Below are 20,885 nucleotides of genomic sequence, written 5' to 3' on the forward strand. Positions count from 1 at the left end.
TCTAAAGTATTGTATCTCATATTCATCTTGTTCGATGTAGATTTAACAGACTCACCTGCAGAAGTGATTTATGAGTGCCAACATTAATAATCCTCCCAATATAATTGCGTCCTTGTTTTGTACTCATACCTTTCCATTCGAATTTCGGTGGTGGTTCAGCTTCAACTTCGCATGTCAAATTCACATATTCTCCTATAAATCCATACACTTCCTCGTCTTGTGCATACACGGGAGTGTCAGCTGGAAAAATAAAGATTTGATTTGATCACATATATCAATATATCCGACGATTTTGCGTCTTTTTATTCATTTTTTAATGATGACTGGGGTTTACGAAGTATCGTAGGAAAACAAAACAAAAATAATAGAGTATAATGTTTCCAAATGATCGAATTAAAAGCTTACCTGTTGATTCTGGATCTCTTGGAATAGTCACAGGAACAGGTTTATCTGGAAACCATATGCAAATATTTATCTTACAATTATATTCTTTCTGATAATACAGTTTGAGAATCGAAGTCTATGAAATCATCTATTGCGTAAACAAGCTTCCAAAATTTTAATCTTTACCTGTTATTATAAGACAGTGCAAGATTCAGAACCCATTATAGTTATTTAAGCGAAACAGAAAACTTTATTGCATGCTTTGTAAGAATACCCGATAAGGCTACAATAGAAAATAGAAAATTCTTGTCTTACTATAGGACCAAACAAAATTTCAATGTCAAAATATTTCATTACTCAACATATTCTCCTTTCAAAAGAAATGTTTCTTCTTGCTCTGAAAACCAGACCTCCACCTCTTTTATTATCTCGTCGTTGGAAGAAAATTTACGACCTTATGAACTTTTTTTCAGTTTAGAAAAGAGATGATAGTCGGACGGAGTCAAATGTGGTGAATAAAGGGGATGTTCTAGTAATTCAAACCCTAAATCACGAATGTGGAATGATAATTATGTTGCTTTATGAATGATCCCGAGCAGTGACATGGGATCAGCAGAAAAAGAATGTTCTCTATATAAAGATTATCTTGAAAACTAGACAAAAATGTTCATACCAATATCTAAATAATAAACTAGTTAAATAAAATTTGATGGTAATAGATATTTTTATAAATTCGAAATATAGTTTTTTCTACCAATATCAAGCGCTATTTCTCATTAAAAATACTATCAATATATTACAATATACTACGTTATCATATGAAATATTTTTTAATATATCATCTTGAAAGGAATTTCTCATTATTATCCTAAATTGTTGCCTGACATATCCTCGTAAGGAAATGTTGCTGAGGTGTCTCAATGTACAAATATCACGCCATTCACTCTTTCGTTAGCGATTTTGTAAATAGAGAGAAAAAAATTCTACTTTCTTTCTCAAACTTAACGAAAATCATCAATTGCGAATTTTCCATTATAATTCATCATAGCATGCCGGCTTCAAGAGAAGAAAAGCGGATAACGATTTTTTTAAATTAAATCATTTGGATAGAATCAACACGCTTATAATGAATGAAGCTAGGATCTTGGTTAATAAACTTTGTAGAAGTTAAACGTCCAGTAATTAGTGCATATTCTATATCTATGTTAAAAACAATATTTTTAACCCCATTGATTACAAATGCAACTCGATATTATGCATACATAAACTGGAAAATTACTGAATTGACGTACATACAAAAATCACAGTTTTTGTGATAAAATTTTTTGTTGATGATGCCCTTCCACGGAAAAATAAGAGCTTCATGAAAAGTAAAAGTATCAGGGCAGGCATATTAATGAAAATATATGTTGTATATATCACTTTAAGACATATTCTAGTTATGGTTTGCTTTTCACTTTTTCTCTTATCTTCTTCTATTTTTTAAGAACTACGAAGACCAAGTTATACAATGGTTCACTAACCCACAATATTTTGAAAATTGATTTTTTATTCCAAAACTAGTGTCAAGCTACATTCTACAGAAGTCGTTTAAGTGAAAATAAAGCTCAATAATTTGCACAATGGTGAAAAATTATCCCACAATACCCCTCAACGTAGATTTTAAGATTTTAAATGACATTCTTGGTATAAAATGTTACTTGGTATAAAAATTTCCGTTCTGAAGAGTTTTCCCTGAAAGATGAGCAATGTTCTGGTCGGTCTACTCGAGTTGATAATGACGAAATCATAGTCATAATCATAATCATAATTGAAGAGGATCGTCTTGAAATTGTTGCAGAATTGAAAGAAGTTCATTTAACACAAAGAATCAACATTTGCGATATGCACCTTAAACTAAAGAAGAAGAATTATCACTGGTGATGAAAGAAATATATACTGGATTCAAAACTAAAGTTGCTGCAGTCCTCGACTCAGAGCAAATCTTATACCCGCTCTGTTGTGAAGTTACTTTCTCGTGAATTAACATTCAATTGCATAACAAGGTCCACATATTAAAAACAAAGTTTGAAAGATATTATAAAAAGTTACCAGGAAGTATAAAAAGTAATATATGAATGAAAAGGGATCGTTCAGGACTAGAACCAATATTTTAAACTCATGGAATTGAGTTGGAGGTCGATAATATGAGATTCTTGAAAACATCATGGTTTATAACTATTACAATTTTTTTACGCCTGGACTCTAATCAAACTAGCAGCTTCTCATATGTTTGCCGTAAACAAAATAATAAATATTTCGAGAATTTGATAATATATCAATCCTATCTTACTTTTGACTATATCTCGTGAAGATATCATATGATTTTTATTGCATTTGGCATAAACTATGTAAAACTGAAAATGATTTCAAAGAATTCGGAATGCTATATCGCTTATTATGGCATGGGAATACGAAAACTAGAATTTATCCCCAACCACAACATTAATTGCAAACTTTGTTGGAAAGTGGAAGTTGAGGCACAACATAATACTCAAATCTAACCCAAACTTCCTTCACATGTTAGTTTGATCGTATTTAGCATAGTATTTATGCAATTACTACAAAACATGAAGCAATCAATACCAGCGTGAGTTATGTGAATACGAGAAATTTAAAACGTATGTTATAACAATAATTTTTTACTGTTACTTTAATTTCCTCAAGAGTTGTTTGATTCTTAGTTATAGATTGTGGTTTTAAGTACAGTTAATTATGCAAGGAAGACATTTCACCTCCGATGGATAGAAGTGGATCTGTTTGATGTTTCAAAATATTCTTCGACGCCATTTAGTACAAAGATCCCATTTGTATCTATTTCTTCGAAGACCCTTTTCTAGTTTTAACTCTTTTATATCCTTATCTATACATTCCGCTCAATTCTAATGCCATTCGTTGGACATAACCGTACGTCTTCAACGAGGATATTAGTTGCCGTTTATCTTTTTCTGCCTGCGGCTCTTTGCCAAAAATTAGTTTATGTCACATCATAAGTTCATATATTTTTCTCTTACAGTGCTTTTTATAATTGTGCTTTTCATTCGGTTCTCATTATTTTTGGATGTGTGGTTCTGTCGCTTGTAATCTTTGCACTCAAATATTTGTATTTTTCGCAGCATCTCATAGTTTGGCCGTTTTCTAGTGACATATTTTGGCATTTTGGATCCTCTGGCAGTCATATTTTTATTTTTAATATGTTGGCTTTCAAACTCCACCGGCTAGGTTTCTGATCATTTATCCTATACTATCAAGATCTTGTACCAGTATAACCTTATAATATACAAAGCTGTGAGTAGGTAAATAGTGTATTATAGAGCAGAAAACACATATTACTGCATCTACATTCTCATTCTCACATATATTTTTCTTAGAATCTTTTGAAAAATGTAGAGGATAAGCAACATCCATTCTTTGTGTAAAAATTTCTGGGAATTTCAATTTCAATTCAAAACACTAACGTTTGTTGTTTTCTATAGTCAGCTTTTTTCACATCTACACATAATAAATGGATTGTCATTTGTGTAAGACAGGATATATGATCGACTGTTTATCTTCCTGAATGAAATCCAGCTTGTTCTTCAGGTTAGTTAACAGCGAATTCTTGTTCTATTCTGATTTTGTGTTTTTTGCTATATAATTCGCTTAATGATGCCGTTACTGCAATACTTTTATAATTTCCACTATTTTTATTACTTGGGGACTTTGCAAGTATCAATGCATGTTTGGAATAACTTAGCAAGGTGTTAATATTGCTTTTGTTTCCCAAATTTCAGTATTTTAAACGATATCCTACTAGGTTCGGGATACTTCTTGTTTTCAAACCCATCACTTGCATGTCGTGGAAATACAAATTCTGCCACTACTTCGATGACAATGGAATAGTTGAAATTAATGCGACTAATGCGCTAAAGACAATCCTAAGAACTGAATTCCAGGACTGAACTTGGTCAATCAAGTAGAGAAGGACTTTGAACGACATCCCTTATTGGATGATGATGAATAATGGGGAGATACTTTTGAAACAAACCTAGTGATGGTTATAAACTACAACTCAATAATATTAATCAAGTTCTTTATGGAAGTATGTAACTAATTATTAACAATTCCCTTAATTGACAATTGATTAATTATGGAATTACTCACGTTCTACGATGAATTTGATCTTCTTGTAAATAACTTGTCCTATTGAGTATTTATGAGCTTCGCAAATGAACACTCTGTTATCTTGTCTACTGACATTCACAATTAACAAACCATCCCCAATAACTATATACTTGCTGCCTGCAAAAGAAATTACTATTGATTAATTTTATCTCTTTTACAGTTATTCAGCTTTTCGAATTTCATTAGAAATTATGTTTATCGCCTTCAAAATTGGCTTCTTTCAGTCACTTACCTCTTATGGTTTCAATGGAATCAGAGAAAAAATACAGAAAATCAAATGGTGGTTGAACAGTGACTTTAGTGGGAAATCCGATATTTTACGTCAAATTCCCTCATATTGACACCTCAAAAAGACCAGGTAATATTCCATGTTGACTTTTTGACTATCTAGAATGAGTTCGTGCTCAGCTGTACCACGATAATCTATGAAAACTATGTGCATATAATGATCTACTTTTCTACCTCTACTCAATGTTGTTTTTGCAAAAGGTCTTTTGGTATGAGTCTAATATTGACACGTCCATATCTAACACGTTCATAAGAGATGTTGATATCTCTCGGAAGCCGATACGACGGTTTTCAAGTTCCTCAATTTTTTGATGTTATCGTCATGCAACTTTTCGACGACTTAGCAACCTTCTATGAACGCTTTGTGCGTTTCTTTCGTGATAAAATAGCCTCTCCAAAATACTTCCGCAACATTTTTAACGATTCCGTATCAGCATTCTATTTAAATCAAAATATTGTAAACAAACTTCCTGCTCTACTTCTTTAATCAATATCTAACTTTTCTGGTTGTAAGCAAATAGCTGACACTAATTGAGATGTAGCCCACACAAAAATGAAAATAGGTTCAACAAATATTAAGAAAATGTTACCGATTCCTTTTACCAGTGGCCGATATCCTTTGAGAAGCCAATCAAATGCTTCGGATTGAACCTTTGATGTCATTAGATAAGTTGTAAGGTTTCTCCAGGTGTTTAAACCGCACTCGAGTGAGTGTAGGGCACTCGCAGATAACGTGGTCTGCGGTTTCGTCCTCATCCATGCACCAACTGCATTTGGATTGTCTGTGATGCCCATGGTGTGGAGATGGCGTCTTAGATGGCAATGTCCGGTTAGTCCAAGTCCAGTGACTATTCGGATTTCGCGTCTGTTTAATTGGAGCAGTTATTTGGTGTGAGAAGGTTAGATCAAATCAAATCATCAATTGTGTTATTTTTTTCAATTGAAATGCTGGACAGAATACTGAAGTTGCTAATTTTTCTACAGGTGACGGATCGATTTTATATTCTTAGTGTTGTCAGACTTGTAAGTTTGAATTTTGATAAAAAATATTAACTTACCCAAATTGTCTTTGGTCTTGTCTAACAACCAACTGATTTTGTATGGTCTGTTTACCTCGCATCGTAAAGTTACATTTTCGCCTTCCCTTCCTCTTTGAATTTCCGGCGTGTCTTTGAATTCTATTGGCTCTGTAAAGAAAACTAAAAATTAGTAAAGATTGAACAGAACTATTTATTTGAAATACCCATAGTTAGCCCAAATAGATAAAAGAAGCCTGATTTAGTTTGCTATCAAAAACCAAAGAAAGTATTATTGAGAAATAAATGGACCGAGACTGTCACAAAAATGTTTTTGATTTTCTTTTTTGACTTTTTCTTCATTGCACTTAATACTATTGTCTGTGGAATCAAAGCTTTTATAACATGGGTTACAAATCCCTCGAAATTACTCAAAAATAACTTTCTGATCTAACTGATCCTTAGATCTTTTAAACTAGAATTCATGTTTGAATGAAAATTGTTGGTATATTGAGAATGTTGTCTCAGAATTACCTGGTTAAACACAGAGAACACAAAAATTTTGAAAAAAGAAATATTTATTTATTCATCTCTTTTTGCTCCATACACATTTCCCAGCAATGTTCTACAAGTTCGATACCCATTTTATAATAAGAATCGTCGAGCTAGAAATTATTCAAAAGAAACAATGTAAATAAACCGCTTGCTATAATAAAAAGTTATACAAAATGCAAACATCAAAGGTTGTCGCCTTCGCCGAGTTTTAGAATTGCACAATAGCCGGATAGGGCCGGCTTAAGGACCCATTTCGTAAAATTTTTTGTAACAATATGAGCCCTGGAGTATTTACTCACCGAACGTTACCTCAACTTTGGCGCTCCCGATATTTCAAGTTAAAAATAAAAGATAAAGATTGACATTGACGCTAAATATTTATTTGTAAGTTGGATATTTACGTATTAAACATGAAAATTCACAAGATATCATTGCCGAAACACTCTCTCAACTTCTAACAGCTTTTGATCAATCACGAATTGTCTTTTCAAAGTATCAAAGAATAAATTTATTTGAGATTATGATATAGATTATGATAGGCTGAACTACAAATTACTTGTATATTTGCAACAAAGTTAGTCAAACATGTAGTTGGGCGGGTATTTTTAATAAAAATTTGTTTTTGTTTCGTGGAATATCAACTCTCCTATTCAATACTTAGAAAAGCACTGGCAGAATTATCAGATAGCATCAAAATCAACGAAGAAGCAATCAACGACATTAGATATGCCGACGACACAGTAATTATAACAAATAACAATAAAGAGCTACGAAATATTATGCAAAAAATATAAGCAGCAAGTGAAGAATCTATCGAAAATAAAAGTTAACATTCCCCAGTGCGTCCAACGATAAACGGTAAAGACATAGATCTTGTAGAAAGGTATAGATATCTCGAAACCGCTGTAAACACTGAATGGGATCATGAATCAGAAATACGGATAGAAAAAGCTCGACATCAAAAAGCTATATACTAGCAAAGATATTTTTCTACAACTAAAATTGAGACTAGCCAGGTGCTATATATTTTCTATTTTGTTATTTGGTGTAGATGCCTGGACCACAACCGAGGTTACTTTTAGAAAACTGAAAATTTTTTAAATGTGTTTATATTGGCATATTTTGGAGATATCCTGGACGAAGCACATCACCAACATGGAAGTTATGCAGAGACTAGGGAAAGAGAAGGAAGTCATCTTTACACATCCATTTACATCATGGATACCGTCTTTTGCAGTTGATTGTCCAAGGCATAGTGAAAGTGGTTTAAATAGTTAGCGTTCGCAGCGGATAAGGCTATGATTTGATTCTTTTTCATTATCAATAAAATATTACCTTGAATGATTGAAGTCATGGTGTACCCTTTGCCTTGTACCTTGTTGAGATAATTAACTATATTAACTAAGATTGTGAAATATGTGGAGAGTTCTTGGCTTGAAAAAGTACTGCGAAAAATGTGATAATATATAGGGTGTTCTATTTAAAGTAAACAAACGATTGATTTGATTAATGCATGCTGCGGTTAAGTTTAGAACACCCCAAATGGCAAACGCATATTGTATGTTAATCACTAATTTCGTTATTAACGGAGATATCTTCATGCCAAATTGACCATGATTTTTCAAAATAAAATATTTTCATTTTGGATACATTTTACGAACATAAAATTAAATAGAAGTCGTTTATTTTAGGCATAAAATTTATTTCAACGATAGGATCAACAACTGTGTAAATTTTCATTTTAAACACTCATTGTGTGATCAGAAATTGAGTATATATTTTACGAAACAAATAGTGAAGGAAGTTTCAAATTAACTTACGCAGTACACAAACTAACTGCAGACGGAAAACCAAAATTGAGATAATTTATTTGTTACTGTTGTGAATTCTCCTCTTTTGTTTCACAGACTCGAGCCGAGTTAGTTGTATATAAATTCTCACACCAAATTCGTGCTACGCAGAATTCAGCTTGTTGAACGTTTCTGATAATTTGAATAATTTTCAACATTAGAATTTATGATTTAATACATCGTAGGGTGTGAAGAAATTTGAGGAATTTCATGCGAATATCATTATTAGAAATGTAATAAAGGGTTTTTTGAAGACAATTTTGATTAATTATCGAATTTTATGATAGTTAGGTTTTGAAACAAAGAAACTTTTCTAGAAGTAAATTGGAACGTTGATAATAATATGGAAATAAGAGCTGTAGAAATTAGTTTTGATACTACATCAACTTAGGACTGCTGCAATCATTGTATGACAATTGGATGTATGACAAATTATAAAAAATGAGTTTTTGCTTTAACAAACTTTGAAAATGTCGTTTTAATAAATTTCAGAAATCGTCCAAGTCAAATCAAATGTTTTTGTAACGATATTCTGTAAAATTCTAACCCACATAATTACAAAATGAGATTTTCATGTTCACAATAAGTCCAAGTGGTTTGGATGTATTCTGTCAGCAGAACAAATTTGGTTTTGATTTTCTACCACAATAAATTGTTGAATCCATTTTACCATATAAATTAAGTGAAAACTTCTACTTATATTTCTTCGTTGAAATCGTCCAAGAGGGTTGGACCTTTTCTACCTTACAATTTTAAGCATTACTTTTATAATGTTTAGTTTTTCGGAAAGAATCCAAACCTCTTGGATGAATTCGATGTTTTCATATTGGGATGTAATCAGCAGACCAGCATAATATTAGTGCGTTTTTGTTAATTCAGCTTACTAAACGTTGTCTCAATTTTTTTTAATAATGTCTGTAAGTTAATGAATTAATATATGCCGAAATGCAGTCCGTGGAGATAGGCACAAGTTTTGAAATAAGTCTGTTATCTCCATTTAGTTTTTATAGTTGTTTATCGTTTACTTATTTTCATCAGTTTGTTTGAAGTTTAAATAAACATTTTTTACTGTTATATAAAACCTCCTTATCGGATCTCACGAAGAATGATGACACTGACGGCCAAATAATAATGTATTTAGAACAAACTGGATGTTTCAAGTTTCTCGGATTTTTATTTCGATTTAGTACAATAAAATATTTCAAAAATTCACTTTTTTTATTTACCTGAAACGTGCCAACCCACATTACCATCTTTCGCCAAAATATTTAATCTCTTAATATTTTTCTCTAAAACCGTCTAACCCACAAATTTGTAAATTATTCCAAAATTTTTGGCATATTAAGTGAATTATCATGTCATAATACCATTACAGCTGCAGCTACATAAGAAAATCAATATGACATTTAATTTAATTATTTTAGGTTTAAAGGGCACATCAATGAACTTTAAGTTGAAATTATCAAAATTTATCATTTGTGGATTAAACGTTTTCTGCTTAACTACGTCCAATTATCAATATGAAAACCACCCTTGATATTTCGGTTCCTATGAAAAAATGAAAAATATGTGAAGCTACATCAAACGACTACAAGTATATTATTCAATTCACGAGTATAAGAAGAAGAAGGTAGATACAGGAGACATATGGTGTAAGCTATTCAAAAAAAATGTTGAGAAACCCCCACGGAGCTAACCAGAGAAGGATGGTAAAAAAAGAATATGAAAACAATGGATTGAGATTACAAAATGTCAGCATATCAACAATATATACTTCGGAAAAGTGAGATGACAATGAGAATCAAGATATATTCTTTTTTCATGATGTTTTATTTTCAAAACTGAAAGACAAACGAATCGAAACAGTTGAATTCGATTGCTATGTTACTTATCCAGCTACGATGTCAAATACAGTGTTTTCTTTTTAGCTCATTACATGAATTTCCTGTTAACGTTCCTAGTTTTAGATACTGTAACATCATCTCAAATTGATAGACTCCAGTTTCTTCATGCTTCAATGAATTGCATAATTTAATTTGTTTGGTAAACATATTTTAGGTAGATGGGGTACGCCTACTCCCCAAAGCTTAATTAACCAATTTGAGGAATGTTTACACATCACCCACTTTGATTTCATTATGTATGTTCTAATTTGCGATGGAATATTCGCAGCTCGAATGTTTTAACTGAAAAATAGAAACCAAAAAAACACAGAAAATGTTCTTCTATAACTCTCTAATACGTCTATTAGTATTTTTTTATTTTTTCAACCGTGAATACCCTATTTTCACAGTTAAATCAATTTGTTTGGTAAACATATTTTAGGCTGATTCTGTACGCCTATTTCCAAAAGCTTTATTAACCGATTTGAGGAATGTTTGCACATCGCCACCTCTAATTCCATTATATCTGCCCCAATTTACGATGGAAAATTCGCAGTATGTACTAGGTGTTAAGAAATTGACTTGGCTTGATATTCAATCTCATATCTGATAATTTGGCTTTATAGTTCGAGAAAACGACCACTCAAATTGTCATTAGTAAGAAAAGCACGGATTTTTCAATATTTCATTCATTTAAGTTGAATTTGTCAATTAGAAAATTATTAAAAACTACCTCAAGAATTACTTCATTGGAAATACCTCAGAAACAGATATGAGACAAAGCTCTTCACAAAAAATGTCGGAGCTTGAGAACTAGAACTTTCCGTTAAGTTTCTGGAATTACTTCCGATTTATTTGCAATAAAAATCTTTTGTAACAAGCAATAAAAAGAATTCCCATATTTCGATTTTTGTATAAATATTTTAATATATCGATTAGCATTGAATTCTGAAACTATATTGTAAAAATCTTAGTTTCTATTGCACATAGGTTAAAAGTTATTAGTAGTAGTCGTCACAGTTTTTGTTCGAATCATTTTCTTATATCTCTCAAGTTTCTGAGATTTTTGGTATCATTTTTAGATCATATTTACGTAATAAATTATTTAAATGCATGCTTGAATCAACTTATATTTGGAAATTCAAACGACGGCGATCTAAACGACGACATTCTGCCAAACTTCTTAACTCGTTGCTTCTAAATATTCGATTCAATATTTTTTGTTCCTTAGCCTATTTCTAGGGATAAAATTTTGTCATTTGTATCACCGTATATGGATAAAACTGCGGAATATTTGAAAATCTTCCATCTCAACTTAATACATTTAACATTTCGCGGATTTCATTCTCTATCCAATGTCTCTCGTATCAAATAATTATGTTAAATCTCTAAGGTCAAGCATTAATTCATTTGAGCAAAAATAGTAGATTTTTAATATGGTAAGATAGACTTTTGTCAGAACAATTTGTTTTAAATAAGCTCCCAAATATTATATTCATATTTAATAATTTTAGTGACACTGATTGTTACTTGTACTGATGTGTTTATTAATAAACAATTGAAATTCTTCCGAAATAATTATTTTATGCGTTAAAAAAAGTGCCGAAATGTGTCATTTTTTAACGCAATTATAAAATTGTCTTATCAAAATAGTGGGCTGTGAACGTTTCCTTTCTCATATCAATTCGTTTCTCCGATAAACTTTTATTTCTTGACATTCTTTCAAGAAAATCCGTTTTGTGACCAATTATTGAAAGGAGTGTAGTATCATTATCAGTGATGAAGAGTAATACGGAAAGAAAGTTTAAACTGCACACCAGAAAATGTTGTTGAATCGGCAACTGCCACGACTATGAATCTGAGAAATCCAGGGAACAGTATTCAAAGGATTATAATTCTTTTATGGAGTGGCGTACTAAAAAAGGCATAAACAGCATCACAGAAAGATTGTTACTAGCTTACTTTAAAACTGAATCCAAAATGTGGAAGTCTTCAACACTTTGATCGACTTTGATCAAAACTGAAAGGCACCGTAATGGTAAATAACGACCTAACCTAAGTAAATTCATAAATAAATAAATCAGTTGGCTACAAACCCAAAAAATCTAAAACATTTGCCCATGAAAAAATTTATAAGTTTCTGTTGCAAGCTAGCAAGTTGTAACAGCAAAAAATTTTAATGTAAGCTTAGATATTATTTGCAACTTCTTTCAGGTTGCTTTAATGTTCGGTATTGGAGAAGCTCTGCAGAAAGAGGAATTATATAAAATGAAGTGTAACGATATTAATAATACCGGATATGTTTTAATTATCATAGTATCTGATACAAAAACGTCGATTTACTGCTGTTGGTGAAATATCTGACAATAGATTGAACTTGGTAAACGTTCAAAAGAATATAAAAAACCAACGACCAACAAAGTCAAAACAGATAATTTCTTTTTGCAGTATAGAAATGGAAAATGCAGAGCCCAAGTTGTTGGTATCGATTAAAAAATTCCCTCGCTCATCGCAACATATTTGAATTTACCTAATCCAAAAAATTACACTGGGCATACATTTCGACGTCTCTATTAGTGGATTCCGGTGGTGATATAATTCAACTAAAGAAGCACGGTGGGTGGAAATCCAACACAGTTGCGGAGGGTTACGTAGACGACTCAATGAAAGACAAAATGGATTCCGCAGTGAAAATTTTAACGAGAGCAACTAGTTCTACTCCAAGCAACATTGTAAACGTTGACGATCCTATCAACAATCCAATAAGTAGTAATTCAACTATAGACGATGCTATTTCTTTGAACTCATTAAATGCTGCCAATTCAAGTACCAATAGTAATGTAACTTGTTCTTCACTTCAAATTAATAATTTTTCGCAGTCATACTTTTAATATTACTTTTACAAAATAAAACTTGATGAAAGTTTTGTCGAATTTTTTTAAGTCGTGAGTAAAGTAACTTTTTCCAGCGCGTGGGAATTGCTCAACCGTCCTCCTTGTGAAAAAAGTATTATTTTACTCACTTGTATAAATAACTATTATCCCAAATACTAAAATTTATCTTACTGGTGATTTTGGCACAATTGTCCTAATTTATTATCAACTTCTCTCGCTTCCAGGTAGTGTGGGCTATACGTTGCCCATTTAGTCATCTAACTGAAGTATTGAAATGAAAGAAAATGCTTATGTTATATTATGAAATTTTATACATTCTGGACACTGCTTTGGTATTATTCTCATTAAAAAAGATGTGTTATGCTGAAGCTGCTTGACCAACATTTTTGACCAACAAATTATTTAAACAAAAATATTGTTTGATGATAATTATTTATCAATATTGAGAATACATCCCATGAAAATATGAGCTTTTTGTGAAACATATCGCTTTTGTTGTTTCCAGAGAAAACAGCCATATCATTGCATATCAAAGTTTTTTTTTATTTTATTAGAGTCCATATTTGCTTTTCTCGATCAATACTCACTTCAACAATTTTTATTATATCATAAAATTTTTATTATCCAGGATATATGGTGTGTAGATGCTATATTTCAACTTTATGTCTGCAAGAAATAAAATAAATAGTGAAATTTCAAAACAAGAAAGTACGATACCATTAAATATGACTTGGTTTAAACGTGCCGCCAAATAATTTATTTTGCTTTATATCCCATTTACACTTGGTTTTATAGTTTATTATGCAATTGTACATAATGAGAGTAATAATAAATGAGTTTAAAGTGCATCATAACCATTTTATACCAGTAAAACATTTTCTTAAAAAGATGTCTTTATATCAAGTTTTCATTTCACATATACGAAGATGGTCCTAGAAATACCTGGCCTGACCTAGAGATGGCGGTGGTTTCTTGAAAAATACCACTCTATTAGAAATTACACAATATATATATATATATATATATATATATATATATATATATATATATATATATATATATATATATATATATATATAGCTTATTCAAGTTTGAAGACGTTGTTCAGTATTTGTTTGACAGCCATCAATAGTGAGTGTTTCCAGTCGATCTCACAATAGAACAAAAACAGCTTCGAGTGTTGGCTCATCACTTCACACCCGAAACGAAAGATCAAAATAATTGACTGAAAGGCGAGATCAGGTTTCAAAGAAAGCAAAGACCGTTCCATCTACAGACAAGGTCATGAGGTCGGTTTTTTGGGATGCGCGTGGAATAATTTTCATTGACTATTATTTTGTGAACTTATTGCCACGTTTGAGCTAAAAAATCAAGCAAAAACGGCGCCATTTGTATAAGAAGAAAATGTCGATATTGCAAAAGCCAAAATTCATGAATTAAAGTTTGAATTGCTACCTCATTTGCCAGGCTAAACCCCCTCGGATTATTTTCTTTTCTCATACTTGAAAAAATAGCTCATTGATGAAAGATTTCCGTACAATGAAGAGATGATGTCAACAGTTAATGGCTATTTTGAGGAGCTTGACGATTTTTATTGTAAAAATATGTAACTTATTGAACATCGCTGGGAAAGTGTATAGAGCTTAAAGTAGATATAAAAATAAATATATTTTTTTCTTTATATCAACATCAAACGATGTGCAAGAGTGTGAAAAGTTGTCCATTGCCTAAATAATAATTGGAGCTTCCTTCGAAATATACCCTGACGTAGCAGCATCGTTATTTAATACATTCCGATGTACCCTATTCCATATATGCCGATTGTTCTTGTTTTTTCTACCATCCATTGTCATATTATTACAAAAATGACTATTCCAACTCGACCATTAGATTATTTAATTGAGATACTAAAAATATGTTTAAGTACAGAATTTGATTTTATTTTATTTGATTTTATTGTATAAATACAAATATCATAAAATGCGATGTGAATGCCTCATAATTAAATAATGACGAGTTTATATTTCTGGTATTCATGAGGCAATGAGTCTTTGGTCAAACTTATAAATGTCGACAATCTAATAAATAGTCAAAATTTATTTAGAAATGGTCACCGTGGATTGAGAAAATTATTTTGCTGTAATTTTTCGTAAGCAGATGTATATGCTTTGTATTATTCGTTATGTTTTAAACATCCTCATCAATTTTACTGCGAGAGCTTTCTTAGAAGAATTGCTACTTGAAGAGGTAAGAAATTTTCTACCGAAAACGTGGCTTCGTTGTTTTTTAGCGACTACGCAGTGTTGTGCTCAGACTAGGTCACAATTGCTTCTAGTACCCGTTAAAATTGAGACCCAGTATCACTCTATTGCGCCTGGTTCATCATTCATGGAAATATTCCCTTCATCTGTCCAGTTTTTCCTATAAATGAGCCGTCTTTGTCTTTGTAATACGTCAGGTCATGCTTGGTATCCTACTTGTATTGACTCGTCATAAAAAAATTTCTTTGTTTCCTCCCCATACATTTTCTTTGTTTTTTTTTTCATTCCTGTGCGTACTCCTGTTTTAATTCGCCCTTTCGGTCTTTCAACATTCTCCGTCTTGTTTGGTTTCTTCCTTCTATTGCCCGTTTGAGTCTTCATCAAACCATTCTTTTTAAGTCTTCTTCATCGTTCTTGCTGACTCACATTTTCAAATTTTTTCGGCATGTCTTCATCCTTTAATGTCCTTGAATCATATTTTACAAGATCCTAAGGCTTTCGTTTGATCTTTGATATTTCTTATTTTAGTCTTATTACTAACAATATATGGTATGAATTCGCGTCCGCTCCTCTGTAGCTTCTGATATCTGTTAAATTTCGAATGTTTTCTTCCCATTAGTACATGGTTATTGTTCGGCCATCCGGATGCAATTCCACAGTAAGTATATGGCAAATGCGTTCTTTTGATATGCCCATAGTGTCCTATAAATTTCTAAACTTGATCAGAAAGTCTTCCAGTCTCATTAAGTGAATTTTATTGATGATATCACTGGTTATGGCAGTCCCGAGTGCTTTTCTTCATTAGTCAAGCTATAAACAATACAACTATTCAGTCCCACATTCAGTTATCAGGATGTTTAAACTTAACAGTTAATTTTATCAATAAACAGAGAAAGTGATCAAAACCAAAATGTTTATAGTATTTTTATAATCGTAGTCTTCTCTGTTATAATCGTATAGTCTTCAGCTTGTGTAGACCAGGAGAAATTAGACAGAAATTCGTCCACGATTTTCTGATTCCTGTCATGTTTATAGAATGATTTGAAAAAGTCTCTCAGTAGTTACAAAAAAGACCTTTCCTAAGAATTTGTGGTTTGATGTAGACTATTGTTCTATGAACATGGTAGCAATCAGAAAAACGTGACAGGACCCATATTTTTCTAAAAAACTCCCTCATTTTCCCAGAATGGATCTATTGATGAATTTCAAGACTTGTCTTTATAGTCATAACATACATTACGACTTGTGGAATAATAAACTTTTATTTCGATTTAATTCTCTATTAGTGTTACGATTCCCTGTATCAGGTAAACAATGAATCACTCATATATGGAATTTAAAATCTATTATGACTCTTCCTAGTCAATTTCTTCAACCTCAACCAACTCTCAAGTCTCATTCGTCGTAAAACTCAAATCAATATGTTCTATCGATGTTGTGACCTTATATCAGATATCAACTAAATTCTTTATATCAGATGTGAGTGAAATACATTGTCATTAACCCACATATTCTTCCGAAAGTTGGATACTTCAAATGTCGTATATTCTGGAATAAAGGAGCACTCAAACTTTATTGTATTAATAATTCGTTCATTCCAATTACAGATAATAACTTGTATGAGTACAATAAAGTTTGCTACTAAATATGTAGGGTGTACAATCATAACTAAGAAATTATTTGTAGGTTTGTTCGACCAGCAAAAAGATTTATTTTTGTTCCTAAGGTCATCCTACTCATTTTTTATCATTTGGTTTTTATATCTCTTCTTATAAATAAAATCTCAGTTTCCATTTTTTATGACGATATATACTTTCATTTCCATTCTTCACGGTACGACAATGAACCTTTATAAACTTTCATTGTTGGTTTTTTAATACATCCCATATACAGGGTGTTTATAGATTCATGCGAGAAAACTCGGGAGGTGATTGCCCGTACAAAGTCAAGTTGGCTGTTTCTAATAACAAAATTTCATAGGCTGACCTCTTTTTTTTACTCAAGACACGAATACAGCTGATGAAGTTGTTGACATTAGCTATACTCCACCTAAGAAGAGAGCTAAAGAGCTAGCGAAAAACAAATGAATTGTGAATATTTATAATGAATGAAATGCAAGAAAATGGTGACAAGACTGTCATCTGGATACACTAAGGATAAAGTTTGGGTGGACCATGTATAAATTGGACGGTAGGGTGATCGGTATATAAAATTAGATCATAGTTGCTACTAGTTGTTGTTTCTTTGAAAGCATTTTTGATTCATTATATGGGTGTTGAGTAGTTGTCTTATCTCTTATTGACTCGATGTATTGAATTTAGGAAGGTCGATGGTCCATGGTGGGGTCTGTGACGTCTCGAAGCTGTGATAAAATAAATTGGATGGACTTTATTGGTGGAATGGTTTGGATAAATTTTTGGTGGTGGTTATGAATAGAGGATAGTCAGGGCTGAAGAGATGATACAGAGGCAGAATAAGGAAGAAGTAGTTGCAGTCATCTGATCCAAAGTGGAAGCTCATTAGCTTCATAGTTAAGGCTTTCTATAGGGCTAGATCGAAAAGCACCTAGACAAAGACGTGAAGCTGTATTATGCACCGAGTTTAAAAGATCAAGGTCAGATTTGGAGGCAGAGATATATATGCGACAACCATAATCTAATTTTGAGAAAATTAGGGCTCTGTATATTTTGAGAAGAGAATTTTTGTCAGCTCACAATGGAAATGTGAGAGGGTTTTGATAACGTTCAATAGTTTGTAGCATTTGCCTTTGATTTTCATGATACTTTGTTTCCAAGTAAGTCGAGAGTCGAATGTTAGGCCCAAAATTTCACAATGATCCACAACGGGAAGGGAGATGTTGTCAATAAAGTTACAGAGGGATATTGTCGATGGTGGTCTACTGAATTTAATAATTTTGGATTTTGTTGCGGATACAGTTAGTCTTATGAGCCTTGTATTAATATATATTCATGTTTATGAATGTTACATCAAAATCTCACGTTTTTTTTTGTGTAATTAGAGTGTAAAATTTTAATTACATTGATAATAATAATTATTATTCATAGTAAAAATTGTACGAATGTTTTTTCCGTTTTTTGGCCTTTTCTTAGAAAATTTACTATAGTGATGGTGATATCTTTTACGCTTTTAAAAAGAAGAGATTTCAACGAACAAAAATCTAACCGACTTTATAATAAAAGATGATAATTTTTACGGGAGATTTTTCGATTGAAAATCAGGGTTATTTTACAGTCAAGTCAAAATAAGGTAAAAAAAATTAATAATTTCAAGTCAAATCACTTTCAGCGCGTTCGAGATAAGTTTGCACCAAATTCCGTACAAAAAATTGATTTTTGTGTAAAAGATAAAAAATAAAAAACCGAAAACTTTGTTATTTCAATTTTGCCCACAAATTTTGAGGTTATGTGAAAGAAGTATGAATACAAAAGTTGTAGATCTTTCTATAACCTACAAATTCGCTAAAAACTTTTTTCCATAGGACTTATAATTTGAAATAAACCGTTTTTCACAATTAAAAACCAAGCCTCTTCCCCTTCACGACCTCAGATCGTCCGTAAATCATTTCCTCCCTCATTTTCATAATATTTTTCTCCCTTTACAATGGGTTTCATCTTACTATTATATTTTTTATTTCAAAAATTATCGACCCTGGCTCATATATTATATTAAATATTATGAATTATATTTTATATTATATTTTATAAAATATTAATTATATTCGTATAAAGGTTTCCTTTTTCGAATCAACGAATCAGTGATGGGAAATTATATATAGAAACAGATATTTATCTTATGAAGAGATCGATATGAGTAGTTGACAAAGTCTCTTAGGAAGGTCCAAGTAAAACGACTTTTTAAATTAGTTTACAGGCTAGCCAGTGAGGCGAAAACAATGCGAAAGGACGTATTGAGTTACAAAGTTTAAATTGAATTTGAGCAAATACCATGCGATAATTTAAAATTGAATAGTTTCCAAATACAATACGTCATTAACCAGTTTCTCGTCTTAGACTTTGAAGTTTTAAGTAAGTTATCATTTTAACTTTGAGCGCAATCTAAAATTCAGTTAAGAAATACATTTTAACATTCTTCTATATCCCTTATATACCCTGTATTTCGAGATCCAATTTTTTGAAAAAAACTCAATAAATATTCGCACTATAGATGATTTCATATGTTGATTACTGTATTTTATCTTTTATCTTCCTTGGAACAATGGATTTGAGAAAGGTTTTTGATATTTTTATATTCCGTTTATTCCATTATAAGGAAAAAATAATAAAAATCTTGTCGCGATAGTTTTAGGACGAAATTTATTAGTTTGAAAACATTTAATAATACAACATCAAATTGGCTGTGTAAACACTAAATTTATTTCGCATGGTTGGCATTTTTCAAAACTAAAATATTTCATGAAGAATCATTTATCGAGCTGTAGCCAAACTCCAGGTTCTTGTACAACGTTTGCGTTCCTCAAAGATCAGTTACCTTGTTGATAATATCATTATTTCCGAGCCTTTATGTCCAGGGATGTACACAAACTTCACTGCAATTCCACCCCCTTTGGAGTTTCTTAGTGTGGTAACTAGCTTGTTGTGCATATTGGAAAAAGTTGAGAACTTACTTCAAAATAAAATGATTCGAAGCACATTTCACATAGTTTTGTCAAAAGATTACAGACGATTACACATGCAAGGAAGAAAAAAGGATTATCAAAAAATCTAGGTATCGGAATCATTAAGCTAGTGTCTTGAACTGTGTGTGATCATCTCAGCTATTGAATCACCTTTCTTAAGACTCCCAGTATTATAATATCATTTTTCCAAAAATTTTATTCGCATATATTTTCCATTTTCATCAAATTGATGTTAATCCCATTTTTCTTAAAATATAAATTTCTTATTTTCTCTTCAATTGACATTCTTCATTTTGCGTCGTAGTTTGTGAATGATTCCGCAATATCATGACATAATTTTGATTCAAATTTTGAGATACTTAATTTGAACTTACGCTCAAATCCTTTCCAAATTTATAATGCACAAAATGGTTGTAGTTTTTTCGTAATATTGTATTCTAAGCTAACTTTAACTAAAATATTTTATAAAAATAAACACTACTTATGTCTCCAGTGTGAAAATTATTATTTTTCTTATACAAATACATACATTGAGGTTCACATTAAGCTCTTTACGTCTAACGATTAATATATATTATAAATTTGGGACTAATTCACTATATAATTCTACTCATTTACATGTATTTTCCAGTGAATCCAATTAATTTCTTGTTGACTAGAAAAAAAATATTCCACAGTAAATGAAGCTCTCTCATGTGAAACTGTCAAAAATTATGTCAGTTTATGTTGTAAATTCAAATGCTGTCGGGTCGTTATTAAATTAATTTCTGATGAATAACAATCAAAATAAACCGAATCTTTCCTAAAAAGTTCAATTAATTACGTTCGTGCATATAAATATTCATATCATGATTTAAACAACTAGTAGATTTACATATTAGTGAAAATTAATGA

General features: G+C 31.4%; 1 protein-coding gene across 2 annotated transcripts in view; it reads right to left on the minus strand.

Annotated features, from left to right (window-relative positions):
- The window catches only part of LOC130448872 (fasciclin-2), a 177,585-nt gene that overhangs the window by 12,668 nt on the left and 144,032 nt on the right, over positions 1-20,885 (minus strand). For both annotated transcript variants that reach the window (XM_056786439.1, XM_056786440.1), the window contains 4 exons: positions 5,934-6,062; positions 4,567-4,704; positions 406-450; positions 56-240 (listed from right to left, as the gene is read on the minus strand). In XM_056786439.1, the coding sequence (XP_056642417.1) occupies positions 56-240; positions 406-450; positions 4,567-4,704; positions 5,934-6,062 (497 nt within the window). The remainder of the gene's footprint in view (positions 1-55; positions 241-405; positions 451-4,566; positions 4,705-5,933; positions 6,063-20,885) is intronic.

Source organism: Diorhabda sublineata, chromosome 9, assembly GCF_026230105.1.
Source record: "Diorhabda sublineata isolate icDioSubl1.1 chromosome 9, icDioSubl1.1, whole genome shotgun sequence".
Classification (NCBI taxonomy): Eukaryota; Metazoa; Arthropoda; class Insecta; order Coleoptera; family Chrysomelidae; genus Diorhabda; species Diorhabda sublineata.